General features: G+C 30.3%; 1 protein-coding gene across 1 annotated transcript; it reads left to right on the top strand.

Annotated features, from left to right (window-relative positions):
- Positions 1 to 155: 155 nt before the first annotated feature.
- On the top strand, positions 156 to 27,638 carry LOC145332405 (uncharacterized). Its single transcript, XM_080177403.1, has 23 exons — positions 156 to 217; positions 977 to 1,063; positions 2,978 to 3,046; positions 5,336 to 5,398; positions 12,998 to 13,075; positions 15,388 to 15,435; positions 16,141 to 16,167; positions 17,968 to 18,026; positions 22,754 to 23,006; positions 23,272 to 23,349; positions 23,709 to 23,772; positions 23,901 to 23,953; positions 24,203 to 24,264; positions 24,347 to 24,423; positions 25,079 to 25,141; positions 25,495 to 25,562; positions 25,641 to 25,698; positions 25,985 to 26,087; positions 26,189 to 26,301; positions 26,691 to 26,743; positions 27,044 to 27,123; positions 27,187 to 27,276; positions 27,606 to 27,638. The coding sequence occupies exons 1-23, from the start codon at positions 178 to 180 to the stop codon at positions 27,636 to 27,638; spliced, it is 1,719 nt and encodes a 572-aa protein (XP_080033529.1). The 5' UTR covers positions 156 to 177.
- The last annotated feature ends 334 nt before the right edge of the window (positions 27,639 to 27,972 follow it).

The following is a 27,972-nucleotide window of genomic DNA, read 5'->3' as shown; positions in this document are numbered from 1 at the left end:
ATATTATGGTTGAGATAGATTTATATCTGTTAAACTTTACATATTAGTGTTTACATAAGTGCTTTAACATAATTTATCGTCCTTGATAAGTTATAAAATTATTATAACAAACAGCATGCACAAGAGATAAAAAAATATTTAAGAAAATTCTAGTTAGTAGTTATTTAGCCATTCAAGATGGTTTTCCTACTATTCCTGTTAATTAGTTTTGTAACAGGTAAAAGTCTTAACCTTTATTAGCCCAAGGGCTTTTGTTTGACTAGGGGGGGGGGGGGGGGGATGGCAACACCTCTACTACCAACTTCTAAATATTTTTTAGTTATAAAAAAAAATCTGATGAAATTTTTCATGTTTTATGAAATGTTTCTTTCTCTAATTTTTAAAGATTTTTTCAGAGAATGTTTTCTAAAATTTTATTTTCAATTAGTGATTATTCCATTGTCATGAGAAACTATTTCATATTTGTGAAAAAAAGATCATAGTAGCAGATAAGATTTTCTAGGTCTAGTGTTAGTGTTGCAGAATAATAATTTTCATTCAGCATAATTTCATAACATGATAAATTTCACACACAAAAAAAATACACCTCAGATACTAAATTTTAAATGAATAATTTCATTGATCAATAAGGAAATTAAAGTTATATGAAAAAGTATCTACTTTTAATTTAAGCATTTCTTAAATCAATTTACCAGCTTTTTATTTTTTTCCATTGCATATGAGAAGCAAATTTACATAAACAAGGGGTTTTGTAAAACAATATTGGGGGTGGAGGTTAAACCCCTCAGATTAATGTAAAAAAAATATCTGACTTGTTAAAACTAAGTTGTTTTTTAGAGGGGCAAGAGTAGCAATCCTCATTACTTAATTGGAAGTCCTTGCAGAAAGATATTAAAATAAAGCACAGATACAATTATGTTCTTTAGAATATAAAATCTTTGAATCTTTAGATATGATTATAATTTTTACAATTCAGGTTCAGAGTATTGCCAAGCTCCTACGGATGCTGATTGTCAAGATGTTGTGGACATTGGAGGGCATCATATCTATAACAGATGGCCATGTAAGGGTTATGAATTAATTATAAAAGTTGTAAACTAAATTGCTAAGATATATTCAAATATACAATGTGTTTCAAAATAAACTGCGTTTTCCGTTTTGGGAATCAACCAGAAAGAGAATGAAAAAAATAATTATAGGTCCATATTCTCTGTTAAAATGTATATAACATTTACTTAAGGTGTTTTTTGATAAAACTAAAAATGCGGCTGTACTGATAGGTACATGTAGGGTAAAAATGCCTGATGCTAAAACTGTGATAACAATTATAATCAAATAACTCATTTATTTAGCAACATATAGGTTGTAAAGTACAATATTAAAGAAATAAAAGGTTAAATCAATGTCCCCCTTTTAGATTTTTTACAAGTAACTTTTTATTTTATTTTAATATCTTTAAAAATAAGCAAGTTATCTTGATTCAAAATTTCGCTAAAAAGGCTTTTTCTTTAATTACTTGTTATGTGAGTTAATATGTCATACATCAATCAAAGGGGATTAGGAGATTAAAGGGGGAGGAGGGAGGAACGAACATGGGTTTAATAATACTAGCAAATTGAATCATAATTAAAGCAAGAATAAGCATTTTAAATTAAATTTTAAATGTAATTATTAGAATATTTCGTTGAGCATGCTATATTGTGGTTTTCAAGTAAAAAAAAGAATTTAGTTGAATGTTATAGCCCTAAATTCTACAAGAATAAAGCAACACACATATTTTTTGAATTCTTTAAGCTCTAAAAAGTGCTATTGTTTTAAGAGATATTAAAAAACACCTTTAATAAAATTAATCCATATTTCTATAGAGAATAAGAATATATGATTATTTTTTTCATACTCCTACTGGTTGTTTCCCAAAACCAGAAAACGCAGTTTTATTTGAAACACCCTCTAAATATTATAATATAAAGGAGAAAGGATGGCTTGATATTAGTTTGTCTGTGTGACTGTATGCCTTTGTGTGTAAAAATAGTTTTTAAACTACAGACCAATATGACTTACAGTAAAGCTTCTTTGGATCAATGAAACACTTTTGATTATGAAACATTACTTTCATAAACATTGTTTATATTCATGAAAATAAAAAGCTAAATAAGTTTATTCTTTGTCTTTCTTGGTTGTCTCATAAACTTGAAAATGCATTGTCTTTGTCTTTTACACCCAGTTTATAAAAAATCATTTTATGCATTACTAGAGGCACACCACTAGAGGTTTCTAGGAGCAATTAAGGGAAGATGGTGGGGGTGAGGAGTGGTTTTTGAGCATTCACTTTTTATTTTAGCTTTAAAAAGAAAATTATAAATAATAAAAATGTTTTTTTTTCTTTTAATGAACTATACAAAGCTTTATTTTCAAGGAGAACCATATTATTCCAAGGGTAGGAAAAAGCTAATACTACAAAGAGGATGTATTTTTGTGCTATGTCAAATTAAGATTCATTTTCTGTCATGATGCAAATTAAATTATCTAATTAAAATGGTTAAAGGCCATGACTGACATATTATTGACATGATTTTTTTTTCAAATGCCATTATTTACTTGTATCAATTTTATGGAATTTAAAATAGTGGCCATGGCGGACCATTTATCAAGCTAACAATATTCTACTACTCACTTCCAGGGAGGGGACTTTGGATTATAAATAAAACTGGTCCACAAAGTTTTGTAAAAACGCTTTCTTAATGATTGGCTCAAACAATCTTGGGTACTCTTAATTCATTTTGATTGGTTGGTTCCAAGCTAGTATCATTCAAACTCTTCAACAATTTATTTTATTTATAATCATAGGGGATCAATTAAACAATCTTTATCCTATCCCTTAATATCCCTGAATAATTATTCAAAATTTTGACAAGGTCTTAATCATTCATGATCTAATATTTTAACTGAAAAATAATTTATAATTTGTATTTAAAAGGTGATTGTCAGAAAGCCTGGTGGTGTGAGGATGGAAAACTTCAGACTGACAGCTGCACTGGTGATTTAGGTAACAATATTTTACATTTTAACATGTTTTAAGTAGAACTGTTTTGTTAATATTATTAATAATAATACAAAGTAGAATGATGTATGTTGGACAGTCTGCTCATCTGTTTTGAGCATAAGATCTTGGTAACTGCTCATCTGATTAGGTTCTAATCTTGATAAACTTACTGTTCCTGCAGTTGTTTTGAAATATTTTCTTTGAAGATGGGACACCCTCACCCCCCAAAAAAGAAAAAGTGTCCCCCAATTTTTTTAAATAAAAACAAATAAGGGTGGTTGGGGAACCCCTGAAACACCATTTCATAGCATTTAACTTGGGATAAATTGTGCCAGAGAGTAACTTTATTTAACCCTTAACAGTCGGGCCCCTTGCCACACCTAAATCAGTCGGAGGGGGGGGGGCGTTCAACGCCCCCCATATTATCTCAGTTCCTATTAGAGCTAGAGGGCTAAAATTTTTTGTGCAAGTCCCCTGTGTTATGATGAATTTCCGACCTTAATTAGGTCAAAGTCAATTTTCGCTTCCTTCACCCTTTTATTTAACAACCTTTATTTTTAGGTCCTTTTTTACTTAAAAATTTCAAACGGCTGTAATTTTTTTTATTTTTGAAGCTAGAAGAAAATTTTTTTGCATAAAATATTTATCTTTATGTAAATTTTATATTTGAAATATCAAAATATAAATTTCAGCGGCCGCAGCTGTACTTGGCAGCTGCCAGCCGCCGCAGTTGGCGATCGGCGGGAAAACGGCGGCGGATCTTTATGAAATTTTGGTACATTATGTAGACATGTAAGCAGGGCTTAAGTTTAAAATTTGAAGTCTCTAAGTAAAAAATTGCGGCCACAGGAGCCTTTTAAAGGTTTCTGGAGAGCTGGAGGATCAGGACCTGCAGGATCATACCTGAAACCTGAAATTGACTTTGTTTAAGTCAAAAAAATATTTTTGCTCTTTACCTAGATGAGAGGGGGACTTAGATAGATAGTATATATGGGGGAAGGGTGAAGATTATTTGTTGAATGTGTCCTAATAATGCAATTAATATTGTAATTATATTTCTCGTATTCATTCGAATCTGGTGGATAGGAACTGGTTCTCATGAATTTGAAAAAACTATGTCTAGCATCGTATTATATCCAGTTTTCTACGAATATAGAAATGTACAATCATAAGATTAAAACTAGTTTTTTTAGCCGGTGCCTTCGGCACCACGGGGCTAAAAAAACTAGTTTTAATCTTATAATTGTACATTCTATATCCACAGAAAGCCGTTTATAATACGATACGAGAAATAACTATTAAAATCTTGGGAATAGTTCCTTTTGTGGCAACGCCCTTTGAGGGGCGATTCGTCGTATTTTTTAAATGGCTTTTAATAGGTTATTTTAGATTAGGTTAGGTTATATTGTGTTTGGTGATTTCCCCACTGAGTTAGGCAATTAGCCCAGCATTGTTAGAGCCCCCAGTAGGTGCTAGAAATAGAGAAAAGCTACTGTGAAAATACAAAGAATTGCCCCTTAAGGGGCGTTGCCACAAAAGGGACTATATCCAAACTCCTAATAAGTGAAACTTTTGTAGATTTGTTTCATGTAATGGGCTTACATTATCTTCATTAATTCCCATTTTTTTTATTATTTTTATATACTTTATCTACAACTTATTTAACCCCTTTATGAAGCATTTAATGAGGGTGAAACAGCTAATATTCTGTAACACTAAGCCTGTTTGTATAGTCCTATTGATTTCAAACATTGCATAATAAGTTCTGTATAAATAACCTACACTATAAAAATACCCAAAAAGTATGTACATAATTTTAAATATAATGATTTTTTTACTGTTCTTACAAAATATTTGAATTATATATTTATCCTATTATCTTGAATTATAAATATTGATAATGAGAACTATACCGTTATAGACCTGAGAACAGACTTTCTTAAATAAAATGATAAAGGAAAGCTTTGCTTTAAAAGAAATAAGTATCTTATTGAAATGTAACCTCTATCTTTCACTAACACAAATATCAAACTCTCCCTACATATTTGTTACAAGTTACTATACAATTAGAGCAGGTCCGTTTATCTATAATTTGAAAGATGTTTGAAAAAGCACACTGTGCCTTTGTCTGAATTAATTCTTAAGTTTATTTATATTTTAGTATATTTTAGCCAAATCTTCATTGAAAAATACAAACATAAGACAATGATAAATATAAATCATTTTTAATGCTTTATAAGTTCTAGTTATTATTTACAATTGAAATATTAACTATGTTTTTTTCTTTATTAGATGTGAGGCTAATTGGAAATTGTGTGAATGTTGCTGATGCACCAATAGATATCTGCAACACAGGTAAAACATTTAATACCACCAGGAAAGGAGGGGACATGGGTCTCTAAAATTATTTAAAAATATTTTCCTATTAGATGTCTTTAAAAACTGTAGAGCCTTTAATCTTGATTGTTTAGTAACAGGTAGCATTTTAAAAACTTTACTTGATTATAGTTAGGGTGTATATTAATTTATCATTCATTGTCTTAACCCTTAAGATCCCTGAATTTAATTTTCATATTCGTTTTTGGCATTAATTTGCATCAAGTTAGAAAAAATTCTAAGTGGGCAGTGTATAAAACATTAGTTTGTACTTTGTACTTATTTTAGAATTAGTATTAGAATAAATCTACATGGAATTGTTACCCTGCAATTGGTATATATATGACACAGCATGAGCTAAATAATAATATAATTATTCGGTGAATAAGTAAATAAGGCTTATAAATTTAAAACAATATAATTGTTTTATTTTGACATGCATAATTTTACTTATATTCTGTTTTTCTTGTTTAAAATGCTAAATTTTTACATCCTTCCTAAAAGTTTGTTAGGCAGTACATACAATAGATTACACTAAAAAAATTGCTATAAAATTAGGCTGCAATTTTAAAGTTCAATAAAAAAGATCTTAAATTAATTTAGATTTTATCTCAAGTGTTACCCTTGTAACGCAAAATGACTGAGTTGAAAAATCGAATGGTAAATTAAGTTTTTTTTCAATTTTAGTAGGCAAACCTTTGTTAAAATGTTTTTCAAGGAAAGTTTTTCTATAATTAGAGACAGTTGGTCTTTAAATCCGTCTGTCCTGCTCTTTTTGTTGATTTTCCCATTTTAGAATTGACTTATCAATTTTAAACTTTGCATGATATAAAAGTTACGTACAAGTATGGAATCTTAGCTCCTCCATAATCACTACCAGAAAGTCTTTTTAAAATATTTGCTTTTTAACAGTTTTAGAAATAGTTTTTTAAGGTATATATTATCCTATTCATATTCATGATTACAATATCATAAGTGAAGCATCTCTTTAATCTAGTTCTAAAAATGTAAGTATGTCTTTAAACAATATCCCACATTTACACAATTTTGCAACTAATTCATTTGATATATTGTTTAGATTTATACATTTTCTGCTTTTTTAATTATTACACTCTACAAGTGTTAATGTTTAATTGCTTATTGTTTCAGATCCTCATTTCATTTATGTTGTCATCCATGTTTTTAAATTAATGTTTACAAATTGAAATGTATTTGAATAATTCACATATTTATCATAATACCATTATAAAATATATTGAATGATAATGATGTTTGGTCAGTGATTTACCATTTTTTAAAGCAAAGCCTTTCTATTATTAGGGTTTGTCAGCCCATCTGTCTGTCAATATTGGGCAGCTCTTATTGTTGATTTTGGCATTTTAGAATTGTTCTATCCTTTTTATGATGATTCCTGTAAAAGATATGTATGATTAAGAAAGTGTAGTAACTCTATAATCTATAATACAAAGTAGAATGATGTCTGTCTGTCCGTCCGTCTGTCCCTTAAGATATCGGTAACCACTGAACCGATCGGATTCTACTCTTTAGGGAATATACTTACTGGTCCTGTGGTGGTTTTAGGCTATTTTCTTGTAGGGTGGGACACCCCCCCCCATTTTTTTAATTAGGTGTTTGAAATTAGAGGTGGCAGTTCCAGAGGTACTTAATTTTTTTTTTATTAAGGGGGGGGGGGGTTTAATGCAACCATCTCGTAATCAGTGAGCAAATGACACTTAGAATTCGAATTTTGATCTGAACTTTCGATGAGTAATCCTTGGTAGGTCTATTTTCCCTAAATCGAACAAAAAGTTGGAAAAGTAACGGCTAGCGGCTCAGCCGTTTTTAGCCTATTTTCAGGGTAAATCCATCATCAATTACGTAGGAATCAACTTTTTAAAACATATTTTTGGTTTAATTCATGTTAAATGATAGCAATAACCATTTTTAAAACTTCTAGCACCAACAGCTACTGTGTAGAACCGTTTGATAGCGTTTTGGAGTAGAAAAGAGTATTATGTTGAGAGAGGTTTCGTGACTAATTTGCAATATAGATATAAAAAAAATGACAAAACAGCTGAGCCGCCAGCCGTTAGCCATTACTTTTCCAACTTTTTGTTCTATTTAGGGAAAATAGACCTACAAAGGATTACTCATGCAAAATTTCAGATGGAAATTCGAATTCTAAGTGCCATTTGCTCACTGATTACGAGATGGTTGCATTAAACCCCCCCCCCCCCTTATTTAAAATCAGTGGTTGCAGTTCCAGAGGTTCTTATTTTTTTTTAAATCCACTTTTTGGGCAAAGCTCCTAGAGGCTAGGGGCGAAGCCGCTAGTTGTTACTATAAAGTATGTGTGTCCAATTAAAACCTGATAATTTTTAACTTTGTCATAGCTGTAATTGTCCTATTCATCTGATTTTTTAACCCTTACAGATCAGGCCCCAATTTCCACCTTAATAGATCGGGGCTCCTGTTACAGATAGAGACATAAGATTTTTTTTCTGGTGGTTCATGTGTATTTTTAGTGAAAATTACTTTTTCTAGTCATAGCAGTCAGACCGCACCTTAGCCGCTTTTTAGCGGCCAGCCACTAAATATTAAAACAGCTGTAGAGCGGTCAATTTTAAATCTAGGATAACCAAATTTTAAGACGAACTTTTATTTTTCATAACAATAAAATTACTTTTTCCTACCATCGCCGAAAAACCGCAAATAACAGCAGTAAAACGGCGGTTGGCGGCGCCAATTGATATTTTTATCTGTTTCTTATCACAATAAAAGACCAGATAAAAAATTTGGCTGGTCTAGAGCTGTTTTAAAATTCGGCAGCTGGCAGCTCACAAACAGCAAAATTACAGGTAGGAAATAGAAAATTGGTCAAAAATCGGTCAAGGAGTGGTCAACCAGTCATGACACTACTGTTCACGGAAGTTCATTATTGCTCAAGGATTTACCAAAAAAATATCTAGGTCTCTAGCTGTTATAGAAACCATAATATTCATGATATATGTCAATATTAATAGATGGACAAAAAATCGGCCATAAAATTGGTCAGGGAGCGGTCAAGCGGTCAAACGGTCATAACAATTTTTTTCTCAGATGTTCATTGATATCTAAGTATTCACCAAAAAAAGTCATTTTACCAGAAAGTTGGTGAATCATGCTGATTTTAACCTTTTTTGACAACATTTTTTTTAAATATGATTATTAAAATAAACATGTTAGAATTATTTTGACTACATTTTTGTATGCTATAATTATTGAAATAAACATGTTAGAATTATCCTATTCATTAAAACTTTGCAAGATGATTCTTATGACAGTTACAATTCAGAAAGTGTAGTAACTCTATAATCATTACCAGAAAGTCGGTACATCTTTTTAAAACATGTTGATTTTTTAATTTTTTTGACAACATTATAATCAAATTTTGCATATGATTTCTATGACCGTTAGGTACAAATTTGATACAAAATTGTTTGATTTTCAGATATTTTGTGCTTTGCTTTTAGTTATATTATCATCATTGTTTATTTATAAAGTGAATTGCGATATCATTATGTATTAGGGTGGGCCCATTTCCCCCTTTTTTTAGATTTTACTGTTATCATAAGTTGTGGAAGTCATATATAAGTATGATAAGCCCTATTCAAGTTTCAAAAGTGACTTGGCTCTTATGGCTGCTGGCGCGCGGGGGGTATAAAAAGTGCCCACCTCCTTATAAAACCAAAAATTTAAATTGAACCCGGTATTAGTGTCTTAGAAATTATCTTAGTGACGTCAAAAAAATAGGATGTGTCGATACTACTAGGATTTTTAAGAATTGTTAATATAGGCCTGATATCAAGATTTTTTGTGCTTTTAAAAAATATTAAAAATATTTCTAAAAATTCTACATTATTTTTGCTCACTTTTAAAAAACAAAATCAACTTTTTTTATTTTTTTTTATAAAATTATCTTTCAAAATTGAAATAAGATCTATCAGCTGATATTGTACTTCTTACATAACTCAAGAGTTGACTTACAATGTGTAAATATTTTATAGATTATTTAGCAAAATAATAAAAAACCTATATGTAATTTCGTGATTAATAATTGGCTTAATCTTACATTAAACATTGAATGATTTTAAATAATTTTCAAATATTTGCTTTTATAATTATACTTATTGTATAAACACCTCATAAGTTAGCGCAAAATGCTATATATTTTATCACATATGAGCTATTTTTTAAGCCAGCTTTTTAGTCAAAATTTCAAACCAATAACAATTAAATCAAAAGATATTTGGTTAAAACTATATATAAACGAGAGTAAAGAAATAAGATATTGCTATCAACAACAACAAAAAAGGGTTTTGTCTAGTTTTTGGTAAAAATAACGCATATTTATCATTTTAAATTAAAGCTATCTTTTCAAGATTACATCTATAAATTCGTCTGTATTTTATAACTTATACCTGTTAATCAATTGATTTTCCATAATAATTTTATTTCTATATTAAATTTAGAGACAGCTAATTTTTCTTTAAATATAATGAGATGTTTATCAGAAATTTTTAATTAAGCATAATAATGTATATATTAAAAAGACAATTACGAATAAAAACAAAACAATCAATTATTAGATTATTTATATCAATAAATTTAACGGAATTTGAACGTAATTGTTAAAAAAGCTAGCTTAAACAGTTTTGCCATTAAAAAATAACCTTCTTTATGAATGGTACATTCTAACAAGGGTAATGATATCCAGTAGAGCAACATATTTAACAAATATGTCTTTAAATAATCAGTCTGTTTAACAAATATCTTTTTAAAATGCATAGGTTATATTACCTCTCACAAGATTGTTTAGTCCTTTGACACTGTACATAATTATTATTTGATTGATCTATCCTTAATTTTTATTCATATTCAATTTTATTGTTTGTATATAAATATTTAATACCTGTATTATAATACGGTTATTATTTTTTTTGCTATGTTTTTATAAAATAAATATCTAAGCAAATGTTACCAATTCTTATAATTATCTGGAATTGAAAAGAATTACTTTCATTCGGTTGCTAAAAAGAGGAGAAAAAGAAATGTATTGAGTCAGATAGTAGCCTTAACCTGTACAGCTTTACATTTATTTCATAGATAAATTGAAATTGAAATTAGATAAAATTATTAATTGATTTTAGATTATTAAACAAGACATGTTAGAATTATCCTATCAATTTCAAACTCTTCATGATGATTCCTATGACAGTTAGGTATAATTTAGAAAGCAACTCTATCATTGTTAACAGAAAGTCAGTACGTCCATTTAAAACATGCTTTGTGTGTTTTTTGGCTGCTATTGAAGAAAGACAACTGAAATTTTAAGTGAAAAGGTCTTTTAAGCGGTGTTTTAATGTATTTTTTTTTACAGTAGCTTTTGATGGATTATTTTAGGTTAGGTTAGGTGATTGCCCTGCATGGTTAGGAAAATGGCCCCGCATGGATAGAGCCCCCCCCCCCCCGCAGTGGCTAGAAATAGGATAAAATCTACTGTGAAAATACCAAGAAACGTCCCTTAAGAGGCATTGTCATGAAAGGGACTATACCCAAGATATATGTGCATCTACTAAACGACTTCCAAAATTTGAGGGTGCCCTCAAGTAATGACCCCTTCCCCCCCCCCCCTGCATCTACTCTATACATTATTTTGTCTGTCTGACTGTCGGTCATGCTTAAAAAACCTTATTGTTGGAGAAATGTTATTTTCACGACTGCTTTTTTAGATAGCCAGCTGTAAGTTTTAGTCAAGATACCTTATATTTATACAGATCTGCTCCATATATTTATTGTCTGTCTGTCTGACAGATATACTTAAAAGGACAATTTAGTTTTAAAAGAAAAAAATTTAAAAAATGTTGGTGGTTTTTTTTCTAAGCGCGTGAGGGTGCAGGTACCCTATCCTAAAATAGTTAAAAACCTTCCCATGACCTATGACCTATGTCCCTGCAAAGGAGAAGCATATTAGTTAGGAAGATCCTTCCATATAAATAGACACACACACACAAACATTCTTTTACTTTGATATAAGGATTAGCATTTTGTTACTGTATCCTATTACTAGCGGCTACGCCTTAGAGGCCTCTTGGGGCACTTGAGGAGGAGAGAGTCCAATTTAAGAAACCAATTTATTTTTCTAGATTTTAAAAGAAAAAGACAAACAAACAAACAAAGAGACAGACAAACAGACATCCTGTTACTTTATTATATCCTATTATATAAATTAGTAAGCTAAGCTTTTTTTGACTGTAGCAACGGATCTTGTTAACCGCTGAACCTAAAGGGTTCTTCTTTACAGTGAAGCTTATTATAGGTATAGAAAAGTTTATAACTATTTAGGAAGAGGGCTCTCCACTCTCCAAAAAAAATAACACCTAGAAAAAAAGTACCATCTCCGCAATTTTACTTCTTTGTTTTAAAACTTAAATTGAAAATTGGAAGAATGAACTTTCACCCTTACCACCCTAAAAGCTTCTAGTGATGTTACTGCTAGTGATAATATATTATAGTTTATATCAACATAATATGCGGATTTTAAGAAAAATTTAATCAAATATGCGGACTTTTTTCAACCTTTTTTTGACAACATTTATTAGACATATTAGAATTATACTATTGATTTCAAATTTTGCACGGAAGTATGTCCTTTTACTGTATGCTATATTTACGCAATTTTGCAACAAATTTATGTGCAATTTCATTTAGACTTCAAAATTAATATTCTGCTTATTAAGTTCTGATACTCTAGCTATTGTGCGTTTGTTCTACCTTCTGATTTTTGTGCTTCGTTTTTATGGATGTTATCATCCTTGTCTAGAAAATACAAATTAATTAATCTATGGTAGAAAGTACAGAGAGTATAAATTATTTCCTACATTTTCTTTATCAATTATCAATTATCAATCACCTCTATTATCCATCTCTTTTTTAGGGGTTACCTTTCCCACCTCCCCTCTAATCCCTCGTTTTTAGTTACGTCACTAAGATAATTTCTAAGACACCAATACCGGGTTCATTTAAATTCCTTCAAAGACAGGCATGTTGCATATCAATATGACCGTATTGAAATGCTGATTACGAATCTGAAAACCGTTTTGAAAAATATTGCTCCTAGTTTGAATAAGATCTCATTAAGTACCTAAAAACAGCTGATTTAGTCAAAATTGTTCATTTTAGTGGGTTATTTGAAAATAATTTCAGGCTGAATTTTTCAAAACGGTTTTCAGATCTGTAATCAGCATTTCAATGCGGTCATTTTGATATGCAACATGCCTGTGTTTAAAGGAATTTTAATTTTGGGTTTTATAAGGGGGCGGGCACATTTTATACCCCCCGCCCGCCCGTTGTTTTTGGATTAAAAAACCTCTTTCAAGTTTCACAGGGTTTTTATATTGGCCCAGTAACCCTTGCCAATGTCTACTAATGTGAAATTCCAAAATCGACCCACCCTATTATATATATTCTATGTTTTGAATTATTCTTGATTCAGGAAGTATCCTTAGATACAGTCAAATAATATATTCATTTGTTTAGATGGAAATTGTGATTTACCCACCAATGGAAACTGCACAGCATTTGCAAATGGAGAGTCTGATAGATTTCCCCTTCCATGTGAGTTTATTTAGTTTCATTAGTTTTAACTTAAATTTTCTTTTTTTGCTAGTAAATTATAATATAAAATATAAGGGTTTATTGCATGAAGCTAAAGATCTCTGGAATTGCTTTAAAGTAAAGCTTTTTAATGTCTTGGTATGGTTAAAAGTTGCATTTTCCGTCCAAACCATTATTCTAGAGGCTAGGGGCAAAGCAACAAGTATAAAACAAAGAAAACATATTTGTCTTTTTTAGATGATAAGCTACTCTATAATTTTTTTCTAAAGCAAAAGATCATCCTAACATGTTCATTATTTTGCTTGTGCTGTATAGAATTTTTTTGATGTGTAAATGTATATTTCCTGACAGATGTGAGCAAAGCTTTTATTTTATGTTTTTCTGTATTTGTTTCCAGCAAAGAATAGCATAAAAATCTGTTAATGATCTATGCTTTTAACTCATGTATGTATATCTTAGGGTGGATTTATGCAATTTTCTTGCATATTGTTGAGTCTGGGGGCACATCTGTCTATAATACAAAGAAGAAGTATGTAGTCTGAACTTTTAAGGTGGTCAAACCCAATAAAAAAATTCTCCATGTTTTAAAAGAAGAGTAAGAGTAACTGAAACACAATGCTTAAGTATTGTATGTATGTTCCAAGGTGCGTGGAGAGAGGTCTAGCCTAGACACCTAGCCCTTTAGAGTCTTAACTCTTTAAAGGGAGTGTGAACGTAAAAATTTCTCATCTGATTATCAAATCTTAACATTTACTAAGCACATTTCACTACACTGATCAACCAAGAATGTCCTATTCACAAAAATATCCAGAAATAATGCCTTGATTTTATGGTATTTTGAGAGGGAAAATGGAAAAAACAGGGAAAATCTGAACGTTTTTGTTTCTTATAATGTTTGTAGGGATATTTAACTTGTCATATATAGTTGAAACAATTTACTTACTGTTAAGGATTTATTTTATGCTATAAAATTGCCAATTCGTTTTTTTATAACATAGTAATTAGGTAATAAAGACATATTTTAAATTCGTATTATTGACAAAAAAAATACCTCACTGTCTACAAAGAGTTGAATCTCATAGGTTATATAAAATAATAATATCCTTTTTAATTGTGTTGAACAATGAATAACCCACTTTGGAGAATTAGTTTACACTTTTATCAGACTGTTTATAAAGAAATATTGCGTCTTTATTATTTACAAATTTGTAATTAAAGGTGGGCGAGAGATGGGACATTTAAAGTTAATTGGATACTAATAAAAAACCTGTTTCTGGCTTTGTTATTGTATTTGGTTTTCAATAAAAAAATATTGCTTATTTTATCAATTTCTAAGTAACTATACATTGGATTAAAGCAAGGATTATGTTAAAAGTCAGCTTAACTGTTAGGAAAAATCTAGAACTATGTGAAAAAGTTTATTTTTAGCTATAATGGGAGAAAAAAGCAATTTAATGCACATTTTATATAATACGGAAAATTTCTTCCTTTCCCCGTATCTTATAAAAATCGTCGGAAAAAGCCGTTTTTTAAGCAAACAAAAGCGCGTTTTGCCCTATCTGTGAGATATTATGAATGAGATAATGTTAAGATTTGATATTAAGATGAGAAAAATTTACGTTCACAGTCCCTTTAACTTAAACACAATCCTATCCCACACCTTCCCCTATAGATGCAGTTTCTAGGGCAAATTTACTAGTATATCATAATGTAAAATACATTGTCCTATGGTTTGTAATAAGTTAAAATGTGTTATGAATGCTTTTATTTGTCTGAATATCCATCTGTTAATTTGCCAATACAAAGCCTTCTAAAATATCAATACATTTTTTTCAAATTAAATTTCCGCCTAAAACCTAAACAAAACAATAGATTAATGTCTCTTTTATATCAAACTATTGGCTGCGCACCAAGTATCTAGGGTGCTCTCTGTATCCACGTGTAGAAAAAAGTGTAGTACATACAAATTTTCTCACATTGTATCATAAATAGCATTTCGCAGATATAATATGTACAATTATTAGATTAAAACCCTTTTTTTTAACACGAGATGCTAAAGTCACAGGCTAAAAAACTGGTTTTAATCTCATGATTGTATTTACATTATTACCTTGGTAGAAAACTAATTATACTACAATGCTAGACATATTTTTTCTCATATGGATGAGAACCAGTTCTAATCAACCGGATATAATATGTTTCAAATGAATACAAGAAAATACCTTATTATTTTTATTTCATAGGATTATGCAAAATAATGAGAAAAATTTATTCTATGTTCCAATGCTAACAACCTGCTTTTTTATACTTAGGTAATTGTCATGGTGTTTGGTTATGTGATGCTGGTGAAGTCTATATAGGTAAGTTATTATTTTTAAATCCAATCTTTTCAACTTTGTACAATTCTTATTACATCACTTCCCTACTAGATTGAACAAAATCAAATTATTATTTTACCTACATAAATTATATAATGTTAATTATCTTCATACATTAGTAGCACAGCAACAATATGAAAAAAAGAACAGTAAAATGTAATGAAGAAAAGATATAAGTTTATGTTTCATTTAGACTAGTACTATAAGCCCTGCTTAAGAGTATTTGTCTGTGTGTGAATTTACGCATTTAACAAACTATAGTGTCAAAGAGTGTGTGTATGTGTTAGTGCATGCATATGTGTATGTTAGTGCGTGTGTGTGTGGTTGTGCATGTAAGTGGAGCATCAATTTTTCTTTCGTCTATAATAGGTGAAAGTAAATATTAAAATAGTATCAAACATTATAATATATTTCTCACAATTTCCAGTAACATGCCAGATACATAAATAGGAAATCAATGTATCTAAATTGTTTATGGTAATGCTTGACCAAAGATTGTTATCTGATCTGCATTTCTATGTTTATACAGACAAGCCATTCTTAGTTTTAGTCATGTTATTCTACTACTCTATTTAGACGTTTTGGAGTAGCTTCAGTATTTTAACTTATATAAGATATGAATTGTGATATTAAATGATATAAAAGAATAAATTTGAATATTGCATACCTAATTATCAATATTATTAGATGAGAATCTGTGTGATGGAGGAACAGGTAACATTTCATATTCTATTTAGATTATATTACACTTTTTAGCTTGATAGTGAATATAAACAATCATAAAAGCGAAGCTCACCAAACTAATTGAAATTAATTATGGTATATATTCTGTAATTTAGAGTTATTAATTATAAAACCATACATCATACCTAATTTCTATTAGCATGTATTCAGACAGACATAGTAGTCTAAGAATGATCTACACAATGATCAACACCAAGCATATTTCACTATCCTATTATGTAAAGTAGTAAGCCTTTTTTTATCTGTAGCAAAGGATCTTGCTAACTGGTGATCCAATATGGTCCTCCTTTACAGTAAGCTTCTTATAGGTACTGGGATGGTTTTAGGATTTTTTTCTTTTTTTAAGCCAGGGTATGGTTTTCAAATATTTATCCATTCAAATAAAGACAGGTGAAACAAAATGAGGTATTATAAAAATGTTCTTGCAAATAACTGCAAAATATCTACATGTGCTTGCCTATTATCATTGAAACATTAACCCTTAACAGTTGGGTCCCTTGCCACACCTTAATCGGTTGGGGGGGGGGGGGGGGTTCAACGCCCCCCACTATTATCTCAGTTCCTATTAGAGCTAGAGGGCAAAATTTTTTTGTACAAGTCCCCTGTTTGATAATTAATTTCCGACCTTAAGTAAGTCAGAGTCAATTTTTGCTTCCTTCACCCTTTTATTTAATAACCTTTGTATTTAGGTCCTTTTTTACTTAAAAATTTCAAACAGCTGTAATTTTCTTATTTTTGAAGCTAGAAGAACAATTTTTTTACAGAAAATGTTTATCTTTATGTAAACTTTATAAGAGAAATATCAAAACATAAATTTTAGCTGCCGCAGCTGTCAAAAATTGCCGCCACAGGAGCCTTTTAAAGATTTCTTGAGACCTGGAACCTGAAATTGATTTGAACACCTGTATTTTCTGTAGGAATGTACTACTAGAAGATATTTTAGTATTTTGGTAAGATAAAAGGATTTGTTTATGTCAAAAAAATATTTTTGCTTTCTATCTGAATCACCCTGCCAGGTTTGCTGGCATCCTGTGCCCACCAGGATGGAGATATTCAAAAAATTCAAACTCGGTTATGTGTTATTCTTAAACTTAAAAAGTCAAGCAGTTTGGGCTCTTTAACTTTAACACACAGAAAATGAGATAAAAAAAACGGAGAGGGGGGGGGGCGTTCAACTGCCCCCCCCCCCCCACGATCGTTAAGGGTTAATAAAATTGAAACATTTGGTGTTTCCCCCAAAAGTGCCTGGTAATCACAACCCCCTCCCCCAAAGTATCATGAAGATTAATTTTAAAGATGGCAGGTTTTTTAATCCTTACACTCAATTAATAATGAGTACTTTTTTCAATCTATTCAAAAACAAGAAGGGAAGGGGGGTTACTGTAAAACAATGCTGCTCTAATTTGTCATTTGTTGGCACAAGGAGCCTAAGACTTAGATTAATGATTATAATGATGATATGTGTATACAATTTAATTTCTCTAGATAAAATTGTATACAACACACATAAATCAGATTCAGACAGTTAGGAGGTTGAATCAGTTTTTATAAAGACAGAAGTGTTATTAATAATTTGACCTTTAACATTTCATCTTTATATATAAAGATATCTTTTTGGCCAATTTTTGCAATCCCCTGTATGTTCAATAGAGTAAACTGGAATAATTTCAGCTACCTAACTGTCATAGCTGTCATGAACAAAACTTTTAATGTGTTCGTGAATTCTTTCAACTTGTGTTGAAATTTGCACTATTAGGTATTTTTGTTTAGCCTTTGTACCAAACACTGATTGGGTGTGTAGAAGTAGCCAGGATTCCTCTTATTGCAAGGTAAAAAAAAATAGAAATGGAAATAAATCTCCAAAAAGAATGGACAATTTCTATTGGTAAAAGGATGAAAATTAACAAGAAAAGGCCAAAAACAGAAAACCCATTTGTTGTAAATCTTGGCTGAACAATTTATAGAGAAGCAGATATTCCTTATAATAAATTAACAGGATGTTTTTCTGTCTCTTTTTGAATTAGTTCTGCAGTGTCATAGAATAATGAATAAAAAACAGCTGATCCTAAAATAGACAAATTATTTTTTAAATTAGATATTTAGAATAAAAAAAAACATTTTTAGAGGCCTCTAGGGCATAGTTGCTAATTCCCCTAAAGTTCCTGGCTTGCACAGAAACCACCAACCACCCTTTTATCAAATAATATTGTAATTCAAATGTTTTTCATTTTGGTCAGTTTATATTGATTAAAAGATAGACTATCAGGGGAAGGGTACTGCACCTAGAGGCACTGCAAAAAAAATTCCTTGTTTAAAAAAAGGTAGTAGGGATTTATTGTGCTTGCTAAGCATTTTGAGGGAAAGCACCTAGTGATACAAGCATAATAAATATATACACAAACATACAAAAATCTTATACATGTATATACAAACAATTACGAAGACATACATTTCATAAGATGTAAACAACTAAGATGGACCATTTCCAAGGAGGGATTTATACAACTCCATTGCAAAATTTTCTTAGCAATGATTACAAGTTTATTCCTCCCTCCCTAGCTCTATAAATAATTTATAATTAACACTTTTCAAAGATTTAAAAATTATGGATTCTTTTCTTCCTTTCAATTTTAAAAAATAAACAATTCAGCTCTGTATAGAGTCTAACTTGTTGGGTATTTATCTAAATTTTCAATCACATCTCATAAATTTATGGTCATAGCAATTATATTTTATATTGAAAAAAGTTAAGCGACGTTTTTTTTAACCCTTACAGATCGGGCCCTAATTCCCACCTTAATAGATTGGGGGGGGGGGGGGGTCATATTGACCCCCCCTCTATCTCGGCTCCTGTTACAGTTAGAGACATAAAAAAAATTTTCTGGTGGTTCATGTGTATTTTTAGAGAAAATTACTTTTTCTAGTCATAGTGGTCAGACCGCTCCTTAGCCGCTTTTTAGCGGCAAGCCGCTAAATATTAAAACAGCTGTAGAGCGGCCAATTTTGCAGCTAGGATCACCAAATTTTAGGACAAACTTTTATTTTTCATAACAAAAAAATTACTTTTTCTGATCATCGCCAAAAAACGACAAATAACGGAAACCACCATTTTCGGTGGTTACGGTGGTAAAACGGCAGTTGGTGGCATTAATTAATATTTTTATCTGTTTATTGTTGCTATAGGATTTACCAAAAAAATTTATAGGTCTCTAGCTGTAATAGAAGCCATGATATTCATGATATATGTCTGTAGTAAAAGCCGGACAAAAATCGGTCATAAAGTCGGTCAGGGAGCGGTCAAACGGTCATAACACCACTTTTCTCAGAAGGTCATTGATATCTAAGTATTAACCAAAAAAATTTTAGGTTTCACCTTATTCACAAAAGTCATAATGTAGAAATTAAGATTTATTTAGAATTTTTTCTAAATTTGGTGCCACCTAACCGACTTTGACGGAACGCCACGACCGACACAGACCAGATATCCTTATAAGATCAACTCTTGACGACGTATAATTACTAAACTTAAAAAGTCATGAAGTCACAACTCTCTATCATACCTACAAAAAAAATGACATTGAAAAAACTAGAGGGGGGGGGGTCAATATGAGTTAACCCAACCACCAATAATGTTTGGATCTACTGTAGTTCATGGTAAAATATTGCTGGTAACGAATGCTTCCTGGTTTCTGGCAATATTACAAGATTCCTGGATCCAGCAGCACGCATATTCCCCTAAATTCTAGGTTCCTGTTAGCTGGCAATCTGCAAATTTTCCAGGTTACCAGCAATGAGAGAAGATTACTGGCTTACAGGAGTTTTTACCCCATACCCCTTATCACATTTTCTTAGGGGGTAAACAGCAATGATTAATAAGGGACAGTTGCTTCAATTATTTTATTAATAAAGGTGAGGGAAGGATATAGGAGAGTTGGGTCTTTACCTATAAATTTAACGGTTTCTATCTTAATATCCACTTTCGCGCCAAAATTTGGCGCGCCTTTTTATTTTTATACTATATTGAAAAGTGGGGGAGATAAATTCGTAATTTTCATCGTATTAATAAATTAATTTTTTTCTAAGTGAGGCTCAGAAATCAAACAGTAAAACCAACAATTTTGAACACCTATAGAATGCAAAACTTAATACTAGACCAAAATTTTCAAAATTAAAAAAAATATTAAGAGGATAACACCAACAATTCTAGTGGCGTAACTGTGACATACAGACCATGATAAGAAAAGCTTCACTCTTAATAATTCATATATTGGTAGATATTGATTTAAGTGAAACCATGAAGGTAATTAGATTATGGCGGGAGATTTTTATTTCAAATAATACTATTGCCTCCCCTTTTTAGACTTCCAAATCAACTAAAATAGTTAAAAACCTTCCCAGAACCTATTACCCTTGAAGTTTTTTTCTGACTACTTTTATATTGTTACTTTTTATGCCTACGTAAACGTTGTATTATTAACTGTAGATAAAAATCAGAAATACGGAATATTTATTTATCATATTTGTCTTGTCTCACCCCTCTCTCTAATTCATTATTTATATTTGATCATTTTACGGTTATTAATTTACTATAAATTGTTGTAGAACGGAGCAAAATTTATGCCTTATCCTAACTCCCACAATTAGTACAGAGAAACACCACTACCCTCCCTCCCATATCAGACAAACATGACAAAGAGCCACATCGAGTAGAGTGAATCTTATAAACCTCTAATTGTGGGGTAAGTGTATTAAAAGGGAAATGGGAATTAAAAAGGGAAATATTGCTTTTTAACAGGAATATTTCAAACATGCCAGTGGCCAGGAATATGCATAAATTGCCAGCAACCAGGAAAGTTAATCATTGGTAGCTCCAGCAATATTTCTTGTTATGCTAGATCCAGGAAGCTTCTAATATTGCTAGGAAACAGGAAGCACTCGTTACCAGCAATAATTTACCATGAACTGCAGTAGATCCTAATGTTTTTACCTGGGCCTACCAAAAAGCTAAATATCTAATAAGATTATGAATTATACCTCCCCATTTACTTGTTTGAGGACAAAAATTCCTTTGAAAGTGTTTTTGGACGATTCTATGGGCATTATTGTGCCAAAAAGTATGTATCAAGATCTCAATTTTGATATTTTTTGGTTCTTTTATTTGGGGGTGGGAAGGGGGGCACTGCTCCTGCCCTGGTAGAGATATGGCCTTCAAACTTTAATATGCTCTTGTACATGTCCCCAATAGTATCTGTATCAATTTTTAGCTCTTTATCACAATTTTAAAGAGTTTTGCAGCCATTCTTGCAAAGGATAGAAGATTTGAGCATAAGGAAAATGCTCAAAAACCATTTATAGATGTTGACACCTAAGTTTTGAATTTTTATTTTAAAATAAAGACTGAAATTTTTCTTTGTTTTTCTATTAATGGTCTTAACCCTTACAGATCGGGCCCTAATTCCCACCTTAATAGATGGGGGGGGGGAGGCTCCAAGAGCCCCCCCTCTATCTCGGCTCCTGGTACAGATAAAGACGTAAAATTTTTTTCTGGTGGATTCATGTGTATTTTTAGAGAAAATTACTTTTCCTAGTCATAGCGGCTAGACCGCTCCTTAGCCGCTTTTTAGCGGCCACCCGCTAAATTTTAAAACAGCTAGGATAACCAAATTTTAGGACAAACTTTTATTTTTCATGACGGCAAATAACGGAAACCGCCATTTTCGGCGGTTACGGCGGTAAAACGGCGGTTGGCGGCGCAAATTAATATTTTTATCTTTTTATTATTGCTCAAGGATTTACCAAAAAAAATATAGGTCTCTAGCAGTAATAGAAGCCATGATATTCATGATATATGTTTGTAGTAAAAGCCGGACAAAAATCGGTCATGAAGTTGGTCAGGGAGCAGTCAAACGGTCATAACGCCACTTTTCTCAGAAGGTCATTGATATCTAAGTATTCACCAAAAAAATTTTAGGTTTCTACCTTATTCACAAAAGTCATAATGTAGAAATTAAGATTTATTTAGAATTTTTTCTAATTTTTTTGCTACCCAACAACCGACTTTGACCGGACACCACGACCGACACAGACCAGATATCCTAATAAAATCAACTCTTGCCTACGTATAATTACTAAACTTAAAAAGTCATGAAGTTACAGCTCTCTATCTTACCTACAAAAAAAATGAGATTGAAAAAACTAGAGGGGGTTAAAAAACAAAGAATATAAACCATTAATTATTTTGTTAACTATGAAAGGATTAAAATTGCCTTAAAAAAAGTTAGCATAAAAAAAAACACTGTATAACCCTATTGAAGGTGTGTTGAGACATTCCCTATTCTTTGAGGCACTGCACTACTGTACTTAAAAAACAAAGAAAATAAGCCATTAGTCATTAACTTCTGATGACTATGAGTGAGGTTTAAATTGCTTTCAAAAAGTTCTCATAAAAAACACACTGTAGTTTAATAACTTGATATCATGATGCAACTAAGCCTAACCCTGGGACACAAGGTAATAGAAAATTATTGTTTCTTAATGATATCTTTCTATTATTCAGAAACAATTAGAAACTACCACTACTACAACAACTACTACAACTCTATCATCAACAATTTCCACTACTACTACAACAACTACCACCACTACTACAACAACAACAACTACCACTACTACAACAACAACAACTCTATCAACAACATCTACTACCACTACTACAACAACAACAACTACCACTACTACAACAACAACAACTCTATCAACAACAACTACCACCACTACTACAACAACAGTTAGAGAATGTACCAAACTAGGTAATAAAATAAATCAATAGACAGAGCATACATTGACTTCTTGTCTTTTAAAATAGATTAGACTATTCTGAATCCTACATAAAGATTTTTTTGGGATTAAATCAAAATTTAAGTTAGAATTCACACAGAAAAGTAGTAAACAAAAGGCCAAATGAATAGAGTTTCATAGTTTAATTATTTAATTCTATTTAATTTATTAATATTTTATTTATTAACATTCACTTTTTTTTGCATTTGTAGTATTATGTTAAAATATCATTTACAGATAATCGTGGTCTGGAATGGGTGGCATTATTTAACGAACTAGCAATAAAAAACTGTTCTGAAACTTCCAATTCCACAGGTGCAGTATACTGTCAATTTTAATGTTTAAAGGTTTAGATTAAACATATTTTAAAAAGATAAGGTTTATCTTATGATTAAGTTTTTAAGTGATCCTTTCAAACCTGAAATTGTAAATGTAAGCTTGAGTCTGCTTCCAATTTATCTACAGTTGATTAGTTAAAGTATATAAAATATATAAAAGTCAGTTGTCTGAATAAAATTAAGGTTAACAAAAATTAGGAATTTTTGTATGCTACAGAGTTTGTTACGGGTTGCTGAAAAAAATTTTAAGAAAAGCCAAGAAATGTTTTTTTTATATAATTTAACCTAAAATGTACATTGAGATATAAGTATTGAGGTACTGTATAAATATTTCAGAAGGATATGCATATTGGTTTTGTGATGGAATTATAGGAGACTTCAACAGTTCAGAGCCTGATAGGTAAGTTTTATTCAAATCAACAAAATTAGATAAACATCCTAAAATAAAAGGAGTGAAATCTTCCTAGAGGTCCTTAAACAAATGGCCCTAACAATTGTGGAAAAGGATGAAACAAAAATTGTTTTTAGGAGCCAATGTTATGAATCCTGGGTAGTAGACATAGACAACATGATAGATGAAGGTGAAAAAATTTTGAACTGTTATTTCACCAAACAGTGGATCAAGGCTACTTTTTACAAATTATGATTATTTTAAATGATAAAATTATTATTGTGTTGATACAAAATCTTCATAAGAAAGTAAACTTTATATAACATTAATTGTCTTTTGGTCAAAAATGAGATTGTACGCTGTATTAAAGTCTATGATTCTAAAACTTTACTTTACAGTTAATAATCTAACACAATACTCTCAAATCATGTTTTTAAAGGTTCCAATACAGATAATGAGATTGTTGATTACATAAACAAAGAATTGAGCCAGGATAACAAGGTAATAACTTTTTTCTCTTCTCTAACCTGGAAAATCTAAAGTAATTATCATTATAAGTTATTTATTTTCTCATATTGATTAGGAGCAATTTGGAGGAACTATAATCAGATTAACAGAGGCATTAGATAAACTTGTGTTTGATGGACAAAATGAGTCCAGGTAAAGTTTGCATAAATTATTATTCCAAACAAAGGTTTTTTTAGGAAGCCTTGATTTTTTCCATGCTTTCCTGTTGTTCTTGTTTAAAATACTGTTTTTCTACATTTAGCCACAGATGATAGGTAAATCTAAAACATGATAGCACTGGCTGTTGATTTAGATTAGTCCTAAACTTGACATTGGGATTAGTACAATTCATAAATTTTAGAATCCTTCTCTTTATTACAGAGGTTAATTCATAATCTCTTTTATCAAGTTCTTTTCTAGGATATTTACTGTTCAGTTTTCATTTGATTTTATATCCCTTTAAAGATCTGCCACTCTGGAAAAATGGAAAATGTAATCTTAATTTAAACTTTTTTTGCTCTTGGCAACATTTGTTGCAAGAACATATTACAGATAATGTAACATGTGGTAGGTCATAAATGTAAAATTTACTTTTTTTGTTTAGATTAATGAAAAATTTATTTATAATTTGGGTAAATATGATCCTGATATTTCATTTCATACAGCCTCTGTAGAATTTTCTACATATTTATAAATAGCTTTGATGCAATTAAAGTGCCTGTCAAGCACTAGAAACCTCCACCCCATTTTAAAATGAATTGAAACTAATGAGGGCTTATAAGTCTAATATTTTTTTTATGTTTTGTAGTGAAGATGGCTATGATACCAATTTTGTCAACACATACCTGAATGTGACAGATCAGATTTTTAGGTATAAAAGTATTCTCTAAATAATCTATTTTAGGTTGAAAGATGTCTAATTTTTTTATTGTGGTAGGGGTAGGGTATAAAATCTCTAAATTAAGGTTAATTTTACCTAGGTAGCTATTTACATTCTTTTGTTGTTTATTAAAGTGAATGTAACCTCATTTAAGTAATTTTGGGCAAAATATATCAGAACAATGAAATTGAAAGTCATATTATGTTAACAAAGGATATGGCATTATGATTATGTCAAACCAATATTTTTTCATGTCCAAAATCAATTACTTATCAAAAATTAGTCACTACATATGTTGGCAAAATGAAATACACCATGTGAAATATAATTATTAACATATCTAGGTCTTATCTTGGCTGGGAGGAAATTACTGATATGGAAACTAAAATGAAAACTGTAGTTAAAAATCTAGGTATGAATATATAATAGTAATTTTTATCCACTTGCATTTAATTTAAATCTTTTTCATTATCTTTACAATTCATTTTAGAAACAATTGATCAAGTGGGATACAAGCTGGGAAAAGCATTAGCCAATACTAAATCTAGGTAATCTCATTTTATTCTATTAATCCAATCTAATCTTTGAGAAAATTCTTTCATAGTATTAGAGATAATTGAAAGCAGATTAATAAAACTATAATTACAAAATATATTTAGATTATATCTTCATTAAGAATGTGTAAAGCATCACATTTCCTGTTGGGTTAAAATTGTTTCAATATTATTGTTGAAAATAAGGGAAAGAAATAAATGAAAACACAAAATGAAAATAGTAAAGTTTTTATACCTAAATTTTGTTAAAGTAAACTTAAGTTTTGAAACTGTTTGTCAGAAGAGAAGTCTCAGTTACTGAACAATTTGCAGCAATAGAGCTTCAAGTTAAAAATTTGGTCCAAAATCAAGATTCAAATGAATACTGTTTTCAACTTAACCAGGTAATTATATATCAAGATGTTTTAGATAAATAAAACTCAAATTTTCAAAACTTAAAGAGATAATCAAAGAACTCTAAGTAGATTTGTAGCTTGATATTCAGGGAACAATATGTGTTGAGTTGGAATTGGATAATAAAGATGATAATATTTTTGTCCTGACATCAATCAAGTCAAAAAATAATATCAATGACAAGAACTCTCCTATCTTTGCAGAGTAAGTATTATTATTAAGTTATAATTATCAAATATGCAATATACAACCAGGATAAAGTTGATATGAAAACAATTTTACTACATCTATTTCTTTATTTCCCTAAATTTTTAGTTTGTTATAATTATTCAAAAGTTTGAATGGCTCAAATACTTTTTTTTATATTAAATATAAAAAATACTTTTTCTTTTCACCAATGAAAAAAATGATTAATGTTACTTAATTTGTATTATAAACCTTTTTGACTCTAACTATCCTAAAAAATTAGACATTCAAAATGAAGCAATTCAAAATTAGGAGTCAGTTAGCTTTTTAAATTTTCTAGTTTTAACAATTAGGCAGTTTTTTATCAGTCTATTTTAAAATATTTCAAACATTGTTTTTTTTATAAGTTTGCCAATGGATTCACTGAACCATGGAGGTATGCTTGGTGATAGTCTCCTAGGTAAATTAAGATAATATTAAAAGGGATGTATACTTTTGTAATTTCAGCAGAAATAGGATGAGGTGGGAAAGGAAATTTTGAATCAGAATATCTTTTGTTGCTAAATTCAGACTCAAGATTTCAAACTTCTGACTTTTAATATGTATAGCAACTACTAAGATTCTCTCTCCCCGACCCTCCCCCTCACAAACCACCAAAATATTTATTCCATATCCATATTTTTATAAATAAACATGAATTTCACATTCATATTATTAAGTCTTTATTAGTAAATAGAAAAAAATCTTTAAAATTTAATAGGAATGACCATTAACAATGGAAGTTACAGCAAGGACAACCTGATCTCAACTATAACTTTTATATGGGAAGATTTATATAAGGTAAGTTTGAAGATATATAAAAAATATGTCAATATTTCAATTTGTTTACCACATTTCTTGTAGAATATTCCTGGATGCCAATTTATCCCTGAACATCCAGAATGTATCTACTTGGATACTAAAGAAAAAAAGTGGTCTACCAAAGGATGTAAGGTAAGAATTATGTATTGTTGAGTTTTGAGATTGAAACCAACTTCATAGAAATATAATTTATGAATTATTTGTATAGTTTCTTTTACTCTTGGCCCATACCAATTTCCTATTTTGAAATCAATAAAAAAAAGAGGAATAGTTTTTTATGTGTAGGGCTTTTGGTCAGGTTAGGTTAGATTTTATTCAGTTTTTGTTCCTAAACTGCTTTTAAAGTAGATTTTCTAAATCTAAATTTTCTTGAATACTATGAATCAATGAAATTCTATAATACAATTAATCTGACAATATTTTATCAAACATGGATGTCTCTAAATAATATACTAATTAAGGACAGTTTGTGTGCATATGCTCTTTTCAACTAACCGGATATATCTTTCTAAACATTTATTAATATACTTTTAAAATTCATTTCCTCTGCAATAACTGTGGGTCTTGATTGGTTGCATTGCAGCATTACAAGCCTAAATGACTATTTTCATCACACCAACAAAATATGGCATATATTAGAAAATTACACATGTTCAGTAATGATAATTCTTATAGCATTTTTAGGAATATTATTCACAACAGATGAATATATGGTTTGACAAAGCTTTTTTTCCTCCTATTTTGTAACAGAACCTTTAGCTTTGTTTGTACACCAAACTCTGTCACATGATAATGACAAAATTATAATAAACTGTAGCTTGTAAAACT

The sequence above is a fragment of the Acartia tonsa genome, chromosome 11 (genome assembly GCF_053477335.1).
Source record: "Acartia tonsa isolate MP-2025a chromosome 11, ASM5347733v1, whole genome shotgun sequence".
In the NCBI taxonomy this organism is placed as follows: Eukaryota; Metazoa; Arthropoda; class Copepoda; order Calanoida; family Acartiidae; genus Acartia; species Acartia tonsa.
The sequence above is the reverse complement of the archived record's forward strand: the minus strand, read 5'-3'. Positions and strand labels throughout refer to the sequence as shown.

Coding starts and splice junctions, on each gene's coding strand:
- LOC145332405 (XM_080177403.1), top strand. CDS start 178: ATGGTTTTCCTACTATTCCTGTTAATTAGTTTTGTAACAG. Junction 25,563..25,640: donor AACTGTAGTTAAAAATCTAG/GTATGAATATAT, acceptor AATTCATTTTAG/AAACAATTGATCAAGTGGGA. Junction 27,277..27,605: donor GGTCTACCAAAGGATGTAAG/GTAAGAATTATG, acceptor ATACTAATTAAG/GACAGTTTGTGTGCATATGC.